Genomic DNA, 21,051 nt, shown 5'->3' with positions numbered 1-21,051 from the left:
AAATGTTTTTAAGCCATTGCTCCTACTATTCATTTTAAAAACTCAACAATAATATTTGCGGGGAAACGGTACTCCAATGAGGTAGCTATGTCACTTATAATCCTCTTTTAGGAGTGGGAATCCCCACGGTGCTTTATGAGAGGTGACAATTTTTTCCAGAAGATAATACCCCCTTCCCCCCCCCCCCCCCCCCCCCGCGGATTACTAAGGGAGAGGTGATAATCCCACACAGGGGGTGATAATTCTCAAGTTAATAATACAGAGGTGATTTAGACAATAGAGAACTCTCTCCGTGTTTACAAAGTGATAGCCTCATCTAAACACGAAGGGGGTTGGGAGAATTCGTGACAGAAGCAAAGTCGAGGGTTTCCATAACTTTTGAGAATTCTCCAAACTCCCCGAGTGTTTCGATGGGGCTATGTAAACACGGAAAAAAGTCCTATATTGCTTTTATAAAATATTCCTCAAAAATAATTCGACAAATGAGGGTCGCTCCTCGAAGGGGTTGGTCGCTCTTGAAATTTAAGAGCCGTCCTCTGTAAATATCGACTATCGTCGTTTGGACGACAAAAAATGAAATCCGTCAAACTTTCTCAGAAGTATGGCCTATATAAGTGATTCACATAAATATAACTTTCAGCTCAGTTCGATTCGTATTGTAGCTGTAGTGCGACCATCTTGGTTTTACTACTCTGAGAGGGCTTTCAGCGGCCATTTTAGGCCACACTTTTGAGAATTTGCCTTACAAAAATAGTGTTACAAATCCGAATAAAATCTCATTACTCTAGAGAAGCTAATGTTTGTTGTTGTGTTGAGATGCTTTTTGGGGAATTTGATCGAAATCTGATTTTTTTACACAATTTTTAATTTCTTCCCTATTGAACTACTCTTCAAGTGCCAAAAAAATGGCCGAGTTTAAAGAAAAATATCGCTAAAACTACATTAGTTGGCATCCTAAAACAGCATCCCGGTTAAAAAGCAATGTCTCGTCTGTAAGAATATGTAATAAAATTTTTGGGCAGTGAAAAAGAGAAAATTATAGAAGAAGAAGTTTTAACTGTACTTTTGTCAACAAACATCGCCTTCGTAATTAGCATAACAACATGAAAATAACGATTTACTAAGAAAATAATGATAAATTCCACTTACCTCGTGAAATATCGAGAACTGAATATTTGAAAATTTCGATGAATTGTCGTGCAAAATCACTGTAATACACCGCAGCCGTTAAACTGAGGTGAATTCTTTAAAGTCCGTCAGGACAACCATCGGCCGAAAAAATTGCCCTCCGCCCCATAAGCTGCCGTTTGCAAGATGTCAAATATTTCTTTGTTATCCTTAATGACCAAAAACTCTTTTAGCAACCATTTAAATCCTGCTGTGAACGGGAGATTCTCGTCAACAAATCGTTTATGTTCCGTTGACCTTCCGCCGTGATTAAACAATGAGATTGCGTTACAGAAACGCGCGCACATCCAGACGGGCTGGGGTGGGGGTAGGGGGGAAACAAAAATGGAGCAGGTGCTAAATAAAAAAAAGGGCCATTCAAGATTACTGTCAAAGCTATTTTATGCATTTCGGGTACTAAATGGGAAACTGCTGTCCCAGAATAATGTGGAATATGATAAGCCCTTGTGCTGTATTTTTTTGGTTGGGGCGTGAGAGGGGTGGTTGGCAATTAGGTTGTCTTCAGTTGCATCAAAGAGACCTGAAGAAGTAGTGATAATGATGACGATGATGATGACTATCAATGATGATAATGACGGAATAACTCCCTTTTTTCTCCCTCAATTCCACTCAGTATCGTTGCAACACAATAAACCTTCGTTTTTTAACACATGTGCTCCTACGTTATAGCGATCATGCATTCGAAAATGTTGCCCGCGCGATAATTTCCAAAAAGTGAAATTTTTGGTTTATACTTTGATTAAAAAATTATTACAGGACCTTAATGCACACGTGTACGTCCGCAGCTTTAATATCCATTTAATACACTATCACTTAAAAAAAAAAAAAAAAAATTAATGCACTAGTACAAATTGTATACACTGTATGGGCGTCAATGAAATTCGCACTTTCCCACGGTCTCCTAGCACGTGATTAATATATGCCTCAGACCAAATTTCATAAGGAAGAAAATTTGATAAGGAAGAATTTATGAGATTGAAATACGTGTTTTTCAAAAGCATTAGTTTAGAGAGTACGATCTAATGGGACAGTTTGCTTCTTACCAAGTTACACCCTTTTCACTCCGCAAATGCTTCTATTTTTAGCGTCTTCGTGTGAAAAGGTGTAATGAAGTGTAATTGCAGGTGATAACTTGTGATCCGAAATTGCATGGAAACCAGGTTGTGAATTTTGTGGGGGAGTTCAAACGTGCAGTGCTTTTAAATGGACGCTCACGTCCCCTCGGCAGTCACTCAGTGGGACACACTGCACATTTTTATCGTTTTAGGTACTGGATCCGCAGGTACCTCCAACATACGACGAGTAGCCACAGGTGGCCATGAACAGGAATTCTCCATGGACCAATTAAAAGTGCGGCTACTAAACCATTCGTTTTACGCGTGTCACGAAAAGAATGTGCATATTAAAACTGGAAACAATACGTTTTGATTGACACATTATATTTCTATGGTTCTCTTTTGCGACCCAAACGACTTAAAATATTAAACACGAAATAAAATGAAAAGTAGCCACACCTATGAAATTTAATTTAATGTAGTCATTATATAAATCTACTTAATGATCGGCTTCGCGTTTCCGCAGGGCAATTTGATCACAGTGGGAGAAGGAAAAAAAACATGAAACGAATTGTCGACGAAAGTTCCAGAAGTCCATTTTTGCCCCTAGATCTACCACAAAATATTTGAACTCGCTGGAAAAGGTACCCATCTAAATGAGAGACCATGACTTTACATAGGGTACTTCCTAGTACGCCAGAAACCACATATTTCTCAACTTTCCCCAAAGTCACTAGTCATGTTCCATTATTCCGAGACAGGTGTTTAATTTATAGCCCCGAAAAGGCGAAGAATGGCTAATGCTCTCGCCGCGTCTTACAAGCTAAGGTCCGTGACATTTTTATTTCCTCCCCACCTCCACCCCAACCCGGATGTGCGCGCGTTTCTGTAATGTAATCTCATTGTTTAATCATGGCGAAAGGTCAACTAAACATAAAAATTTTCTTGGCGAGAATCATTAAACAACATCATATATGAAATCTAAACAGAAGAGCAACGATCAACTGATGTTGTAAATTAAGGTTTTACTTGACAGCCCCCCCCCCCCCCCCTCCCTTCCCACGCCCTAACCAAAGAAATAGAGCACTATGGCTTATCATACTCCACATTATTCTGGGACAGCAGTTTCCCATTTAGTACCAGAAATGCATAAAATAGCTTTGACAGTAATCTTGAATGGCCCTTTTTTTATTTAGCACCTGTTCCATTTTTGTTTCCTCCCCACCCCCACCCCAGCCCGTCTGGATGTGCGCGCGTTTCTGTAACGCAATCTTATTGTTTAATCACGGCGGAAGGTCAACGGAACATAAACGATTTGTTGACGAGAATCTCCATTTCAAAGCAGGATTTAAATGGTTGCTGAAAGAGTTTTTGGTCATTAAGAATAACAAAGAAATATTTGACATCTTGCAAACGGCAGCTTATGGGGCGGAGGGCAATTTTTCGGCCGATGGTTGTCCTGACGGACTTTGAAGAATTCAACTCAGTTTAAACGGCTGCGGTGTATTACAGTGATTTCGCACAACAAATCATCGAAAATGCGGCTGTATCCGACTGAAACTATACTTTGATATATTTTCAAATATCCAGTTCTCGATATTTCACGAGGTAAGTGGAATTTATCATTATTTTCTTAGTAAATCGTTATATTCATGTTGTTATGCTAATTATGAAGGCGGTGTTTGTTGACAAAATTACAGTTAAGGGAGTGATCGTTTATTACGTCCTAGGGGGGGGGGGGGGCGGTGGTTTTCTAAAAAATCAAGTGTATGAAAATTTTAACCCCCCACCCCCCCTCCCCCCCCCAAAAAAAGAAAAAAAATTTCAAACAAAAGATTTACCCCCCACTGCCATGACAGTTTGAAAATTTTACCCCCCCCCCCCCCCCCTATGGTTGGCCTGGTGGTTGAATTGTTGAGAAGGTCCTGGGCACAACGCTTGGTTACGTTGTATTCAATACAAGGCTACCAAAATATGTGCCCAAGTCGCTAGCTCTGAGTCTGAACTGGCAAGAGAAACAATTAGAAGTTAGGCTAAATTCAAATAAGGGAACGTACCTTAGATCATCTCTTCGATGTCTTGATAATAACGATGTCTTGTTATTGCTGAAGTCGTCAAAAGTAGGTACACAGAAGGGCAACGCAGCTCGGGGTTTGAGAGCAGTACAGGATCATTTGATGTATGAATTTGGATATATAAATTTTGAACAAGCCTACCATCTCTATTCGTCTTTTAGTCATTTTTTTTTTTGGCCCAGATAAACAAGCCTTCAGAGATAAACTGCTTGATGGAATACACAGTTTGCCTCTCTATGTCATTACTCAACCTATTACGTGCAAGATCTTTGCCGTTCTGAAGAATAGTAGCGATATGGAGAAGTTTCTAGTCGATTTAACTTCTCCCCCCCCCTAGGACGTAATAACGATCGGTCCCTAAAACTTCTTCTTCTATAATTTTCTCTTTTTAACTGCCCAAAACTTTTATTACATATTCTTACAGACGAGACATTGCTCTTTAACCGGGATGCTGTTTTAGGATGCCAACTAATGTACTTTTAGCGATATTTTCCTTTAAACTCGGCCATTTTTTTGGCACTTGAAGAGTAGTTCAATAGGGAAGAAATTAAAAATTTTGTAAAAAAAAATCAGATTTCGATCAAATTCCCAAAAAAAGCTTCTCAACACAACAACAAACATTTGCTTGTCTTGAGTAATGAGATTTTGTTCGGATTTGTGATGCTTTCTTTGTAAGGCAAACTCTTAAAAGTGTGGCCTAAAATGGCCTCTGAAAGCCCTCTCAGAGCGGTAAAACCAAGATGGTCGCACTATAGCTAAAATACGAATCGAACTGAGCTGAAAGTTATATTTATGTGAATCACTTATATAGACCATTTTTCTGAGAAAGTTTGAGGGATTTCATTTTTTGTTGTCCAAACGACGATAGTCGATATTTACAGATGACGGCTCTTAAGTGACGTGAACCTGCCCGATTTGGCAGTGTGAGGACATGGTTAAATCGCTCATCGAGCCTTGTGAAGTTTTGCTGGTCAGGAATCATAGCACAAGCTTGCGAATCCAGATTTTTGAAGTTTTTTGGTGGCAATAGTAATAGTAATAGTAATAGTAGAATTTTACGCTGAGAACGTCTCAGAGAAAATACATTTGATGCAAATTTGACAGCCAAAACACGGCAAACGGCCATGCAATGTTTCTTTTGCTTTTTTCCCCTCGGGCTTAGGGGTGATGAGATAGGCAAACCCACAACAAAATTTGGAAAATTGTTCTCCATTTCTTAACAGTTGTACTTGAAATTACTTTGCGAGTCTTGCGTAAGCTTTGAAATGTTTTCAATTTGTCCCGGGAAACACAGAAAGTGTGAAAATGTTTAAGAATACTGAGAAATGAGGGCAGGAGGACGATCTGACGTCAACGGAGGACTGAAGAAGAAGAAGTGAAAGAGAAAGAAAGAGCTGTAGTAGGAGTTGGATGGGATAACAAGGAATGATCGTTTCAAGGACCTTGATAATGCGTTATGTGTAGTCCTACTGGAACTTCATTTGTAATGTAAAAAAATGGCGTTGCTGCTACTAGGTTTCCTTCATTTAGGAATTGTAAAAGACACACAGGACATGTGAATCCTTAACCAGCTCAAAATACGTGAGAGAAAATATTTGAATTTGCTTAGTAAGATCTTTCGATAGATCTCATAAAGAGTTTCTTTTTGTTGTAGAAGTTTATTGCGTTCGAAATAATTAATTTGTAGTCATGACAAATGCTGCCTTAGTGGATTGAAATATTACATGAGACCGAATTACATCTCGGATTGTTTTTGCAATCGTTCGTGGCTTTACAGCTTTAATTTTCTACGAATGAATATGCATTCGGTTAGAGATCGTGTATTTGGGAGAAGCAAAAGGATTATACCCCTCGAAACGTGAAGGCAAAAAGGAATACAGGAAATTTGTAAAAGGAAATGGAAAACACAGCAAGTTCCCTCTTTGATCACTTTTTAACCGAGTGTCTGTTGCATGATAGTGCTGTTCCCAGCATTTGCACGCCGGTATTTTGCGACATGTACCTTATAACTAGCTCGGTTTTCGTTGTTTTCGGCTTTCTCTTCTATAAACCAATAAAGGAGAAGTTGAGTTGTTCCTGTGCGCAGAATTTTGTTACACCTTTTCAATTAAACTGAAAATGCCCGACTTAATTAGGTTCGCGGGGGAGGTAACTGTTATTCTTCGATTCTTTCAACATTGGTAAATGAAACGGCTTTTTCAGTAAAATTATTGAAATTTCTCATCAGTGACATCAAATCGAATCAAACCTTTTTCGCGGGAGATGTCTGAGCTGTCAGATAAAACTGTTTTGTTTTTTGACAAGACCATGTAAACGATGAACGACTGTAACCCGGCCAGATTTCAAAAGACAGGATTGCTTACTGTATAGTTTCACTGATTTCTTATTATTTACAACAAATTAAAACAGTGTTGTGAAGAACTTAACAATAGTAATTCGACTTTTCTAGTACAGCAATGCACTCTGTTTTGGTAGTATTGCGAGCTGTAACTGAATAAAAGTTTTCAAATTAGTAATAATAATTGTTGAAGCCTACACCAATGTATTTATCCCAAAATTAGCTTCGCGAAACATCTGAATAATATGATTAATCACCTGTTGCCGCTTGAAAAGATAAGCAAAAACCTATTGGCTCAGACTCCGAATTTCAACATAAATTCCGGCGCATAACTCAGCAAGAACCTTACTACTTCGAGACTTCCATATATCCACCGCGTAAGGTACAGTTCTAAAAACATTTGATACTGTTTATTGAACTACAACGACTCTCAGAGGCGTTGAAACACTGCTCCGCTTTCCGCTGGTTTATAACCTACGATCAGGCGTTCTTTCTCCTTTTTCAGACGGCGGTCGGGAGAAAGGAAGAAAAAAGGAGCGCCTGATACAATTACTGCACGAGTCGTCTGCCGCTTGTCCAAATTCTGGATTTTTATATAATTGATCGAAATAACAAAAGATTCTTTAAGCCACATTCCAATTGGTAACATGATTACATGTTTGACTTCCAGTGTAATTTCAAAATTATGGCGGTCGCCGAGGGAGATACAACAGGGATTTTTTCGCTGTTTTACTTCGTCTCTTGAACACTTTATCCACAAATCGTTAAAGGATGAGCAGACAGGATGCATCCGCATCAGCCGTACTTCGAATGGGATTTGGCAAGAGTGTCATATACCAGTCGATTCCAAAAGTCAGGATGAAAAAATTGCATCCTTCTAGTGGTTTCAAAACATCTGTTGTTGTATTGAGTCCCCTGGAGTACATACGAAAATAACAAGTCGAAAATATTAAAAGGGAGGATTGTGGAATCATTGCTGCCACAATTGGGGAATTCGTCGAGGTCGACAGAGAAATTGGGGCAGGGAACGTCGATATTGTTTACGGCAATGCTGAACAATGGCTGAGTGATCGATGGGGAAAAGTGTTACGGTGTGGCAATCTTCACCAGACGAAGGTTTCGTAGTCGTTGAAGTTTCACACAGTTGCAACCTGGTAAGGTTAATACAGCATGATAATGTCGACATTCGAGCTGAAGTTTTTTACGCTCGCTTGGAATGAAGCTGAAGCATTTATAACGACGTTGAAACACGAGGTTGACTGTCTCCTCGATTTAAGCATAAAAGTTTGGAAAAAAAAATGATTTAGAGAGCTCAGCTCTTTTCGGCTTAGAGAATGCCATTGTGTATTTTTAGAAATTTTAGAATTGGGCATTTAAAATCATAGATTTTTTTGTGGCATAATATTATCAGTTCAAAAATATTTTTAGAATTTTGAGGGTTAGCGCCTTCCAAGATGAATTCATTTCCGGTAAAATCTGATTGTCTTACATATAAATCATGACACAAGATAACATCACGTAAGCAAACATGGGGCGGCAGACGACTCGTGCAGTAATTGTATCAGGCGTTCTTTTTTCTCTTCCTGCTTCCGACCGCCGACTCTCGCGCTGCCACACTTTCGCGCTCCCCCGAAATAAAGAGAACGCCTGATCGCAAGTTACTGGTTTAATGTTAGTTGGGCAAACCGGCGCGTCGTTGTCACCGCTTCCGTCTTTTCCGGGAGGGAGAGGGAGGAAGACGCTTGAAGGAAACAGTGCTTCAACATTTTGACGCCAATTGTTAAGGCACACTGTTAATTTGCATTGTCTAATGTTCATTACTTTTATCATTAAAAAAAGAAACTAAATCGAAGAGCTGACTATCCAAACTATAAAGACGGAAGGTTTTACTATTCCACCTAAAGAACCATCATGTGTGAGGTAAAATTCCTTGCAGGGTCGGCAAACGTGTTGTACATTAATTTTGCATTCAAATTATAAGGTTGTAGTTGTTTAAAGTTGCCAGAGACTAATTTAGTCAAAATTTAAAGAATTTCATGAATCAGTCTTCATAAATTTCTCAGCCCTCGCATTGCCACCAATTTCAGTGGCCATCTGATTCGGTCAAAAAAAAAAAAAAAAAATGACAGATCGAAATATTACATATTTGCCAGTTCTTCTCCTTTTTTTTTTTTGTTTTTGTTTTTGTTTTTATTATTATTTTTTGCTTTAATTATTTCAAAGAAGAGCAAAGCAAAATCGATATCCTTTGTTACGAAAAACTTGATTCCGCTCGTTTCTGTCCTTTATATTTTTCCTTTTCAACCGTTACCAAAAATGGAAAAATTACCCGGCTCCTATATATACGAATCAGCAGCAGGTGAGTTTTTATTGTGCATGTATGTGAATAAAAATAATTGAATTTGGATCAATCGTACCCACTTGTTGACTTTATCAATGGAATTGAATTTAATTTGTTTAATCGTGATCAATCGTTGACTATCTACGATAGCAAATGGAACAAAATTATCCCAGGAACACAATATTTTCGAGTTTAGTTCAACTTCGCGACCATCTGTCAAAATTGGGCGTCTCCAGGCTACAGATCCTCTTAGAAGAACCATGCAGAATAAATAGAAACGTCCTCTATTCACTAAGGAATATTTCTTAACCTGTTTCGGCAAAAGTAAATTTTGAAAATATATCCCGTGCTTATACTTTTCCGTCAGCTGTTAAATTGAAAAAAGTTGCGATTAGTTGTGTTAGATTTCTGGTAATAAATTAAAGAAACTCAATGAAAGAAACTTAATAATCTCCTGTCAAGAACTATCACTTTTGAATACCCAGGAGTTAAATTTTGATCATCCACAGACATCAAACACAATCAAAGTTATAGACATCCTGCGCAGCTTATCAGAAGGATTATACTCTGATAGCAGTATGTTTAAAGGAAGAATTAATTAACCGCGATAAAGATAAATAAAAAGACAGGCACATTGAAAAAATGCGACATTGACAAGTGCATTGTAAGACAGCAAGGACATGTAAAATTGAGACCATTTTACTATCAACTTCTCCCTGTCACTCAACCGACAACCCACGGCCAGTTTTGACTCCAGAAGACGCTCATCATGAAACTCAGTACAAAGCAAACTCACTTGTATATCAACCAACTGGTGAAACATACTGTAAGAACCGTCATTCAAGAGAAAAATTCATCAGCTCTCCCAACGTCTAAGAGAAAGCAACACAATCATGTCTGAAAACTCGAGCTGGACATTTCAGTACAACAGCTCATCCCAAACGGATGGACCTCCCAACAGTACCGACGAAGGTTGCATTTTCGCAGACTCCAATGTAGAAACGGTACTCATGGTTGTTGCCCATTTCATCATTCTCCTAGTATCTCTGGTTGGAAATGTCCTTGTAATCTTTGTCATCTGCAAGAACAAACAACTGCAAAGGTCGATTAATTATTATGTTTTCAACATGGCCGTGTCCGATCTCTTCACTCCCTTGACAATCATGCCGGTCAATATTGTACATATTATTTCAGGTTCCACTACCTTTATGGTCGATACCCCTTTGGTGCTTGGGAACATCTTATGCAAGCTTTGTTACTTTCTCCCTGATGTTTCTTTGATGGTCTCCGTCCAAAGCCTTCTGTTGATTTCAGTAGACAGGTTCATAGCTGTTGTCTTCCCGTTGCAGATAAAACTTATCTCGTCCAAAGTGCGTTTTATCTGCATTTCTTGTACCTGGATTGTGGCTATTGTTGTTCATGCACCTTACTTTTACACTTTCAGATTGATACCCAATGGCAATTCATATAATTGCTTGCAGCGCTGGGGTGCTAACCATGTGAAAATTCACAAGAGGTATCTCACGGCAGTATCTATTACTTTCTACCTGGTTCCAATGTGTGTCTTCGCCGTCTTGTACTGCAAAATTGCTTGGACTTTGAAAAGGAGGCACAAACAAAGGAAAAAAATGTCCACAAGCGGTCGATCCGGTTCATATCAAAACAGTACGCACATCCGTTTGTCTGTAGCCATACTAACAGCCTATGCTGTATGTATAGGGCCACACATTGTCTTTATCTTTATTAGAATTTTCTTGTGGCATTGGCAAGCTCCACCTATCTGCGCATTTCAAACCGTGATTTCGTTTGTTTCACTCTTCATGGTACATTCGTGGAGTGCCATCAACCCATGTATCTGTTTTTCTTTTAGTAAGAACTACCGAAGCGGTCTTAAAGGAATAATTACTGGCCGATCTGGTGCCACTAATCTTGGAATTACAACAGGAACTGCGACCCTCAAGAAACGTACTACTAGTTCAGGCACTGAGCGTTTCTGTCTGAATGTCATTGAAGAAGGCCAGAAAGAGCTAAAACAAGACGAACAAAAAGAAGGGCAAGAAGAATTCTGAGAAAGAAAAGAGAAAATTTTTAAAAATAGAAATGAGGGTAGAAAGTTGATCTGACGTCAACAAAGAACTGAAGAACAAGGGGAGGAGAAACAGCTGGAGTAGGAGTTGGAAGAGGAATAGCAATAAAAGTTCGTTTCAAGGACCTTGACAATGCGTTGGCGTCGGCGTTGGCGTTTCTCGGTGCATGTTTCCTTTATTTAGGATGTGTAAAGGACATTACGGACATCTGTAACCTCAACCGGCTCATAATACGGGAGTGAAAATATTTAAATTTTCTCAGTAAGATCTTCCGATAGAGTTTCTTGTTGTTGCCGACGTTTATTGGGTTCGAAATATTTAATTTGTAGTCATTACTAAGCTGTGGCTGACAAATGCTTCCTTAGTGGATTAAAATGTTAAGTGAGACCGAATTACACCTCGGATTGCTTTTTTCAATCGCTTGTGGCTTTATAACTTTAATTTTCTACCATTGAATTAGCATTCGGTTAGAGTTCGTGTATTTGGAAGGCAAAAAGAAATAGAGAAAATTTTGTAAAAGGAAATGGAAAACGCTGCAAATTTCCTCTTTGATCACTTCTTAACCGAGTGTCAGTGTTGCATGCAACAATCTGCATTTTTCGTAGAATATTGACAGAGCTGTTCCCAGCATTCGCACGCCGGTATTTTGCGACATGTACCTTATAGCTAGCTCGGTTTTCGTTCTTTTCTTTCTCTTCTATAGACCAATAGTATTAGCACTTCAAAGGAGAAGTTGAGTTGTTCCTGTGCGCAGAGTTTTGTTACATATTAACAATGTAGCTGAAAATGTCCGATTTGGTTCGTGGGATAGCAACTGCTCATCAAGTCTTTCAGCAACAGTAAAAAAACAAAACAAAACAAAAACAGCGATTCAAATTTGAAACACGTTAGAAATCAAACGGATCTTTTAGTAGAATTATTGAAACTTCTCATCGGTGACATCAAATCGAATCAAACCTTTTTCGCGGGGGATGTTTGAGCTGTCACATGAAACTGCCAACGACCTGTCCGACTTAGGTTCTCGGGGTAGTAACTGTTTTTCTTCAATTCTTTCGGCATTGGTAAAAAAGAAAAGAAAAGAAACAGTTATTGCAGTTTGAAACATATTATAAATCAAACGGCTCTTTCAGTAAAATTATTGAAATTTCTTATCGGTGACTTAAAATGGAATCAAACCTTTTTCGCGGGGGATGTTTGAGCTGTCACATGAAACTGCCAACGACCTGCTGAATTCTAAACATTAATTTAAAGTTTTTTTTTGACAAGACCATGTAAACGATGAAAGGGACTAACACAAGCGAACGCAGCAAACCCTAGACTCTACTGGCAAGTCGAGAAAGCTCATTGTCTGCCACTGAATCCTGCAGACAATTACCTCCAAAGAAACGATTTTAAATTTAATGACATGATATTTTTCTCGCCTCCAGGTCTTTGACTCGTTTAACACACAAAACAAATTTCGGTGTAATGTATTTCAAAGTTGGTTTACAAAATAATATAGAACTTCTCGCTGAATATTTTTAGTTGTGAGCCGGTATGAAAAACCTATACTCGTTTTCTTAGGTAGATTTGTGTTATTGTGTATGTATGTGAATAAATGGAACTGAGTTTAGTTCAATCGTAGCCAATTGTTGCCGGACTATATACGATAGCAAACGTTTAATATAGCAAAAATATCACCGGAACACAAATATCGGATTTAGTCTAACTTTACGGTCATTTTTATCAGGAGAAACCAAGCTCCTTCATAAAAAAAGCGGTTTTGATCGTACTTTGGTTTTCTCTGTTATCGTAAAATAGGCAAAAAGGTAATATACCGATCTGTCAATTTTTGGACAAAATCAGACGACCACGGAAATTGGTGGCAATACGAGGGATTAGAAATTTGTAAACTGATTAGCGGACGTATTTAAATGTTAACCAGAGTGTTTACTGAATTAGTGTCTGACAACCTTACATTAAAAGCAAAGTTAATGCACAGCACGTTTACCGAGTTTGGAAAACATTTGCACCTTTGTTCTTTAGTTGGAATATTATAATTTTGTTTCTTTTTAGTTTGGATATTCAGTTCTTGAAAGGCCACCTTGTCTTGTCGTATGTGTTTACAAATGGTATGATTATTGCACGTTTATTGTCAAACCAGTAAACGATAATGGACTTCCGCTTTTTACCCGAGGGTGTAATTAGATCTCTGCGCTCTTTCAAACGTCTGTTTTGGTATCAAAAAGGCAAAACTAGTGAATTGGAAATAAAATACAAAATTTTAAGGCTTCATGCTTAATGTTATCCGAAGGAAAAAAAAACAACTTTGCGTTGGGCAGCCGCGCGAATGTGCGATATCCATATGTGCTCCTTTATTGTATTTACTTTATTGTAATCCGATACTGGGCTTTAAAAGAATAAATTGCCGGTTTCTTGTTGCACACTGAAGGTCATGTTTCCTAAATGGTAGTGGCGCCATTAGCCGTTGTTACATCTGACCCTAGGTAAACACGATATAGTAAGTGTATTTTCCGTAGGTAAAATAGCTGGAAGCGGGTTTTAATTTTCTTGGGTAATTAAGTAACGTTTGAAAAACAAGCGGGAGTGTTTTATGGGGGTTTAAAACCACGAGGCGCAGGGGAGTGGATTTTCGACCCGATAAAACACGTGCTGCGAGTTTTTTTGAACGCCTTCTAAAACATTCCTGGAAAAGCGTGTGTCAATAGAGTTCATATAAAATATTATGCTTTTGTGAACGTTTAACAATTGGTTCATGCGTCAGTGTGCGTTCATCGAGATATGAAGCAAGCGGGAAGTTTGGAGAGCACGAAAGATTTGCTCGACGCGTAGCCGAGAGCAACTCCAACTTCTTGAGTGCTCTCCAAACTTCCCGCGTGCTTCATATCTCGATGAAAGCACAGCTGACTGATGAACCAATTGTTTTAACACATTTTCAACACAATAATTTAATCCGTTGATTGTAGGTTGACCAGAGGTTTACCAAGCATTCATCCAATGTGCAAAGTGGTAAAAACAACCCCATGTTCAGTAAAAATACACAACTTACAGGGTAAAAAAAGCAATACCCCTTTGGTCTAAAATAGTTAAAGTTTCTAATTATCGAATAGAATACACTGATTGCCATTTAAAAATTTGCCAAAAAAAAAAAAAAAACAAACTTGAAAATAATTTATGATCCTCGCGTTACGAAGGGAGAATGCAGTTTCCGCTCGCGAGAACATGTGCTTGTTTACACAATATTTACGCAGTTGTCACGTTTTATCAATGAAACTAGAAAGAAAATAGACAACTAAGCTCTCCTAAATGAAAAATTTATTCAGGTAATTCTTTGTTTTATGATGCAAAGGCGTGCAATTTTTAATCTGAGACGATAACGCGCAAGCGATTTGAAGGAACTGCAACTCCATTCATGAAGTGAATTTGTCGAACCGTCGGAGCACAGTTTTTAAAAATTTCGCAAAATACTGAAGAATCGGTGAATTAGAAAAGTATATAAGTATAAATTCTCAATCAGACCTGTAATTTCTTGTGAATTGGATTCCCAATAGTACTTGAACATTACATAGAAAGTCCGTGGCTTAAATAGTGATCTGAGATGTCCGCTCGCTCGTCGGCTGGATAAAACGACAATTTCTCCCAGAAGTACAATTTCTTCGCCGTTAATTATCGGATTTCCGCTGTTGAAACTGTCGAGTATTCCTTAGCCGTTTTTCTTTCAGTTTATTGTTTCGAAAAGGTGTGTTTTCCCTCTGAGAAAGCCAAATTGGCGTCTGAAAATTACAGTTTCGCGAGACATGATAACGAGACATGAAGCATTGTAGCAGAGTATAGCTTACAAATTGACAGAATTAGAATTCCAAGCCACCGTAATCAGTAAACAAACAAGCAAATCATTCCACCATTTTCAATTGATTCTTTTGTACAACAAAAAAATAAAGACGTTTTACAGCGTCTGCTCAAAGATTTAAAAAGAAAAGTTATTGGTTAAAAGTCGCAGAGGGGAGAATCACCCTCACCTTTACTGGGCTGGAGCAGCGAATACCCTATCAACAGAAGGGAATGTGCTCATGTAAATTAAATACCATCACAAGCTTTTCATATTAAGAACATTTCCAAGGCTGAGAATCAGTTTAGAACACATTTATTTTGACTAAATGTTTTTGAAATGAACAGTATAAATACGTATAAAGTGCATGTAAAACATCAGTCTATATTGTCCCATTACCCTAAATGATAGGTCAGATCACGTCCTCATAAGTTTATTGAGATAATATAACAGGTATTAGTTAAAAACATTCCAAGACCTTTTCAGGCTCAAATTGCTAATAATAATAATAATAATAATAATAATAATAATAATAATAATAATAATAATAATAATAATAATAATAATAATAATAATAATAAAAATAACAATGATAATAATAACAATAATAATAATAATAATGATAATAATAATAATAATAATAATAATAATAATAATAATAATAATAATAATAATAACATAAAAAGAAAGAAAGAAAGAAGTGTAACTAAACCTCTCGTTCAAGTTTGGCTTTCTCTTTAACTTTCCAGATAAAAATTTACATATTGCCTTGCCTAACAGCGAGACTGTCAACGACCTCCTTTATTCTAAATTTTAAAAAAAATTTGTAAAATGCAAAGATAATTGTTTTTTCACAAGACCATGTAAACGATAGAAAATTGTTTTTTCACAAGACCATGTAAACGGTACAAGAAAGTAACTTAGGCGAAAGTATCAAACCTTGGACCCTTCGCCAGCCACTTATTGGGACGAAATATTGCCACAGTCATAACGGTGACGAATTTGGCAAGTTTTTGCCAAATTCCCAAATAAATGCAAATAACCTTAATACATGGAAGGCTACCAAGTTGGTTGATTTGACGATTTTGGCGAATGTGACAAATTTGGCAAAATTTAGTCAAAGTGCCAAATGCATGCAAATTAGCTAAACACATGGAGGCCAGCCTTTGACGAAATCTTGCCACATATTCGTCGACTTCGCTACTTTGTTGGTATCCTTGTCTTAAGCTCATTCGCCTGAATTTTGGTCTTTGGCGAAATATCGTCAAATTCGCCATTTTCGTCATTGCCTGCATTTCTGGACATATCTCTCTTTGTTAGTGTGTTTCAACAAAAGTAATTTTAGCAAATATTTCACAATTATCCTGCGAAATCGCGCAGAATATCGTCTGATACTTAGCCGACGAGGCCGTAGGCCGATCAGGCGTTATTCCGCAAGATTGAGCAGGATAATTGTTTTATTATTCAACACATTGACAACACTTGAAAGCACAGGCTTATAGCAGGAAAGATGTACGGACGATCTTTATTTGTCAAGAAAGAAAACTTGTAATATTTCACCGCGCGCGGAAATTCATGAATGAAAGTGCTGCTTTGTTCAAGTTTGAATGAAATCGAGAGCGTTGGCAGAACTTTCATCAAAATTTAGTAATTCGCTGAGTGTGCCAGTCGCTCAAACTAAATTCCCACAAAGTCAGCCTGAAAAGTTATTATTATTTGTTATGTTGAACGTGCAGCCAAAAAATGAACCATGTGGCTGCTGCTGAATCTGCTGAAAATTGTGCTGACAGTGATGAAACTGCTGGTTAGCTTCTCGCAGTGGCACTGGTGCTGCTTGAGCTTCGCTTGCTGTTGGCGTTGCTGTTGAAGTTGTGCTGGCACGTTCTTCTTGACCAGAAACAGACGACGAAATGATGTTTGACATTTTTTGGAACTGCTGTAGTGAGGGTCTACTGTTGTAGGAGTCGATGTTAGCATCGCTTTTGTGGCCAGTTACTGCTCTTATGCGGCGGGCTTCGATGTTTTCTTCACCGGGAACCGTTACTGTTGTTGCTCTGATGCAGTGGTTCGTCAAGTGAGGAACGATAACAACCTTGGAAGTCATCTTCTTCATCATTTCCCCAAGGGGTCTCTCGCCTATCAGAACCAAATGGGGTCAACTTCTGGATTGAACTTTCCTGCATTAAGCGCTCGAGGCTTTTGGTAGAAGAAGTCTGCATCAGGGTGCAAATGAAGAAGATAACTTTTTACTGTCTGCACAGGGCATCTCGGCGAACCAGGAAGCTCAAACATTTTCGCGTTTGACTCGTCTTCATCGTCTTGGATTCCGCCTTGGTGATTTCTTTTGCTCGGCAAGGAACCAGCTACGCTGCGGTTGACTTCATAATACTGGCTACCATTTGGGGTTGTTCTCAAAACGAGCATCTGCTTGGTCATTTTTCTTTGGTTTTCGCGACCTCGCTTGCCGAAATATAAAGAAACATAAAACCAAACTGTGTTTAGAACCTGCGACGGATTTTTTGTGTCGGCTGGGCCGAGCTGACCGGAATGGAAAAGCTCCTCAACGATTTCTCGGGTGAGTGTTTCTTTGTGTACAACACCAGCAATTTCCCCATCTTTCCTCAGAGTTTTGAGAAACGCATCCAGTGCCTTGTTTGCTTGCACAAACTCTGGATCCGTTATAATGCTAAACGGTTTTTTTAGCTCTGTACTTTGTAAATATCGATCGAGACCAGCTCTAATACTTCTGAGAATGGTTGCTTTGTAGTATCCTCCATCTTTTTGTCTCGCAGAAAGATAAAATTTCTCGAGGCATTTTCCGAGCTCAATTTTTTCCATTTCTTCAATACGAGTCGAGAACTCTGTTTGTTGCGAGAACCAATCTAAAAGAAAGATATGGTTGTAGTTTCTGAGCCTTTGTTTGAATACAGGGACTAAACAAAAGTCTTGCAAAAAAGTCGCAACATTTTTCGCTGAACTGTAAACCAGTTCGTAAACGAAAAAAGGAGTTGGGCAGTTAAAATTTTTCACTAACCATTAAAAATCTTAACATAAAACTTGGTTGCTTTCTTCGTGTTTTCAGGGACGGCGTTATTGATAATTTGATGTACATCGGAGGTCGTTACTTGTTTAAAGCGTTCGGCTGCCATTTTTTTCCCCGATACACGAAAACTACGTATATCGCGTGATATCTGTTGAGTGCGGACGACATATATTGAGTTCACCATGACCATATTTGGGCAGTGCCACAATGTGTTGAATAATAAATGCATATAGCTTTCACTTCCCCATCACGCAGATGTTCAATTTATACAGTTGTCACAATGTCAGATCCTCATAATGAAACTTATTTATTACTTTTAATCCAAGAAACACCTTAAATATTATCTAAGAACTCTCATTCAAATACCCAAGACTTAAAATTCAACCATTCTTTCTGTTTCTGTTAAAGTAATTTTTGAAAATATATGCAGGCCTCTCACTTCCACGTCATGCAGGAGTTAAATTAATACAGTTGAAGAACGGAAGAAAATACAGTTGTCCGGCAATATTCGATTCCTTGTGATGAAACTCACTTAACACTTTCAATTCAAGAAAAAAAAAAAACATTAAATATTATCAAAGAACACTCGTTTCAATATATTTAACACTTAAAATCCGACCATCCTCACACTTATGAACTTCCTCCACAGCTTATCATTAGGTTTAGACTCAGTCTCTGACAGCAATATGTTAAACGAAGAATTAATTAAACGATTAAGCCAAACATTGACAATATCGATTTCTCACCGTGAGGAAAACCACCACGGCCACTTTTGTAGCCGATATACTCCGACACTCAGCACAAAGTAAAGTCACTTGTGTATCGACCAACTGGTGACACATAACTGAGCAGCATTATTCGAAAGAAGAATCCAACAGATCTCTCGACTTCTAAGAGCACACAATCATGTCTGAAAACTTAAGCTCGACATTTCCGTACAACAGCTCATCCTCAACAGATGGACTTCCCAACAGTACTGACGAACATTGTATTCTCGCCGACTCCAATGCAGAAAAGGCACTCATGGTTCTTGCCTATTTCATCATTCTCCTAGTATCTCTGGTTGGAAATTCTCTTGTAATTCTGGTGTTTTACAAGAATAAGCAGCTGCGAAGATCGATCAATTATTATGTTCTCAACATGGCCGTGTCCGATCTCTTCACTCCCTTGACAATCATGCCGGTGAATATTGTACATATTATTTCAGGTTCCCCTGCCTTTATGGTCGATACTCCTTTGGTGCTTGGGAACATCTTATGCAAGCTTTGCTACTTTCTCCCTGATGTTTCTTTGATGGTCTCCATCCAAAGCCTTCTGTTGATTTCAGTAGACAGGTTCATAGCTGTTGTCTTCCCATTGCAGATAAAACTAATCTCGTCCAAAGTGCGTTTTATCTGCATTTCTTGTACCTGGATTGTGGCCATTGCAGTTCATGCACCTTACTTTTACACTTTCAAACTGATACCCGATGGAAGTTCATATAAATGCTTGAAGCGTTGGGGTGCTAACCATGAAAAAATCCATTCGAGATACGTGACGGCAGTATTTATTACCTTCTACTTAGTACCAATTTTTGTGTTAGTCGTTTTGTACTGCACAATAGCTTAGTCTTTAAAACGGCGGCACAAACGAAGGAAAAGTATGTGCACAAGCTATAGATGCGGTTCACATCAAGTATCAATCAGGTTATCAGTAGCCATATTAACTGCTTATGCTTTTTGTATAGCTCCACATTCTGTCTACGTGTTTATTAGAACTTTCATGTGGCATTGGCGGGTTCCACCTATTTGCGCATTTAAAACCGTTATTCCGTTTGTTTCAGTCTTCATGGTTTTTTCGTGGAGTGCCATTAATCCATGCATCTGTTTTACGTTTAATAAGAACTACCAAAACGGTCTTAAAGGAATAATTACTGCCCGATCTGGTGCCACAAACCTTCGAACGACGACAGGAACTACGACGCTTAGGAAACGTGCTACTAGTTCAGGCACTGAGCGTATCTGTCTGAGGGTCATTGAAAAGGAAGAAGAAGAAGATGAAAAACAAGACGATCAAAAGGAAGGGCACGAGGAACTCAGAGAAGAAGGGGAAGAAAATTATCAAGAAATTACTAAAGTAAGGACAGAGCGACGATCTGACGAAGAAGAAGTACTGAAGAAGGAATGGGAGGAGGAAGGTCAGATAAAGGAAGTGGAAGAAGAATGATAACAAGGAATGGTCATGTCAAGGAACTTACTAATGTGTCATATAGAGTCCTACTGACACTGATAGATGTTTTTAAGACTTTCTTTTCGAAAAAGGTCGGCAATTTTTTTTTTTTTCATTACGGAAAGTTTTTGCATACGAAATATTTATTTGTAATTATTTCTAAGTCGCTGCTGACAAATGCTGTTATACTAGATTGAAATATTATGTACGATGTGATACTGGCAAAGTGCATCTCGAGATGTTTTAATTTTCTACGAACGAATTAGCGTTGGTTATGAGGGTTTCGGGTATTTTGTAAGAACCAAACAAACTGTGGTCGTCGTAGCCAAGGGAAAAAGAAATCCCGTAATTTGTTTTTGAGAAAAAAAGAAATGAAAAATATAGCAAGGTCCCTCTTCGATGACGTTTTAACTGAGTGTCAGTGTTGCTATTACAACATTCTGTTTTTTTGTAAAATATTGACAGAGCTGTTCTCAGCATTATTTTGCTGGCCGGTATTTTGGAACATGGATATTGTAACTAGCTGGATTTTCGTTGTTTTCTTACTCTACAAATGAGAAGATGAGTTGCTCACGTGCATATAATTTAATTGCACTTTCACAATTAACATGAAAATGCCTGATTTAGGTTAGCGGGTTAGTAACTGTTTTTCTTCTAAGACCACAGACTTTTGAACCTGCAAAGTAGTAGGAAAGGTGTACAAAAGTGTTTGTATGAAACGTCGATTTAAATGAGCATTAACTGAAGCGTGATGTAGGGGCTTTAAGCAAAGGATTCCTTTCTGGTCTAACAACAGTCTTTTACAGTCTTAAAAACATTAGGCAACATTTTCATTTGAAATTATTTGTATAGACATATGTAAATTTTGAACAAATTTCCCAGTAATT

General features: G+C 38.2%; 1 protein-coding gene and 2 pseudogenes across 1 annotated transcript; 2 read left to right on the top strand and 1 right to left on the bottom strand.

Moving 5' to 3' along the window:
- Window positions 1-9,890: 9,890 nt before the first annotated feature.
- On the top strand, window positions 9,891-11,066 carry LOC146477823 (neuromedin-U receptor 2-like). Its single transcript, XM_085112992.1, has one exon. The coding sequence runs from the start codon at window positions 9,891-9,893 to the stop codon at window positions 11,064-11,066; it is 1,176 nt and encodes a 391-aa protein (XP_084969118.1).
- Window positions 11,067-16,533: 5,467 nt separating this feature from the next.
- On the bottom strand, window positions 16,534-18,811 carry LOC146477822 (uncharacterized; annotated as a pseudogene).
- Window positions 18,812-18,862: 51 nt separating this feature from the next.
- LOC146477821 (C-X-C chemokine receptor type 1-like) lies at window positions 18,863-20,425 on the top strand (annotated as a pseudogene).
- Window positions 20,426-21,051: the final 626 nt, after the last annotated feature.

Source organism: Pavona decussata, unplaced genomic scaffold (assembly GCF_977016875.1).
Source record: "Pavona decussata unplaced genomic scaffold, jaPavDecu1.1 SCAFFOLD_68, whole genome shotgun sequence".
Lineage (NCBI taxonomy): Eukaryota > Metazoa > Cnidaria > Anthozoa > Scleractinia > Agariciidae > Pavona > Pavona decussata.
This window is presented reverse-complemented; position numbering and strand designations above follow the sequence as displayed.

Excerpts from the sequence above, each read along its gene's own strand:
- LOC146477823 (XM_085112992.1), top strand. The coding sequence starts at position 9,891 with ATGTCTGAAAACTCGAGCTGGACATTTCAGTACAACAGCTCATCCCAA.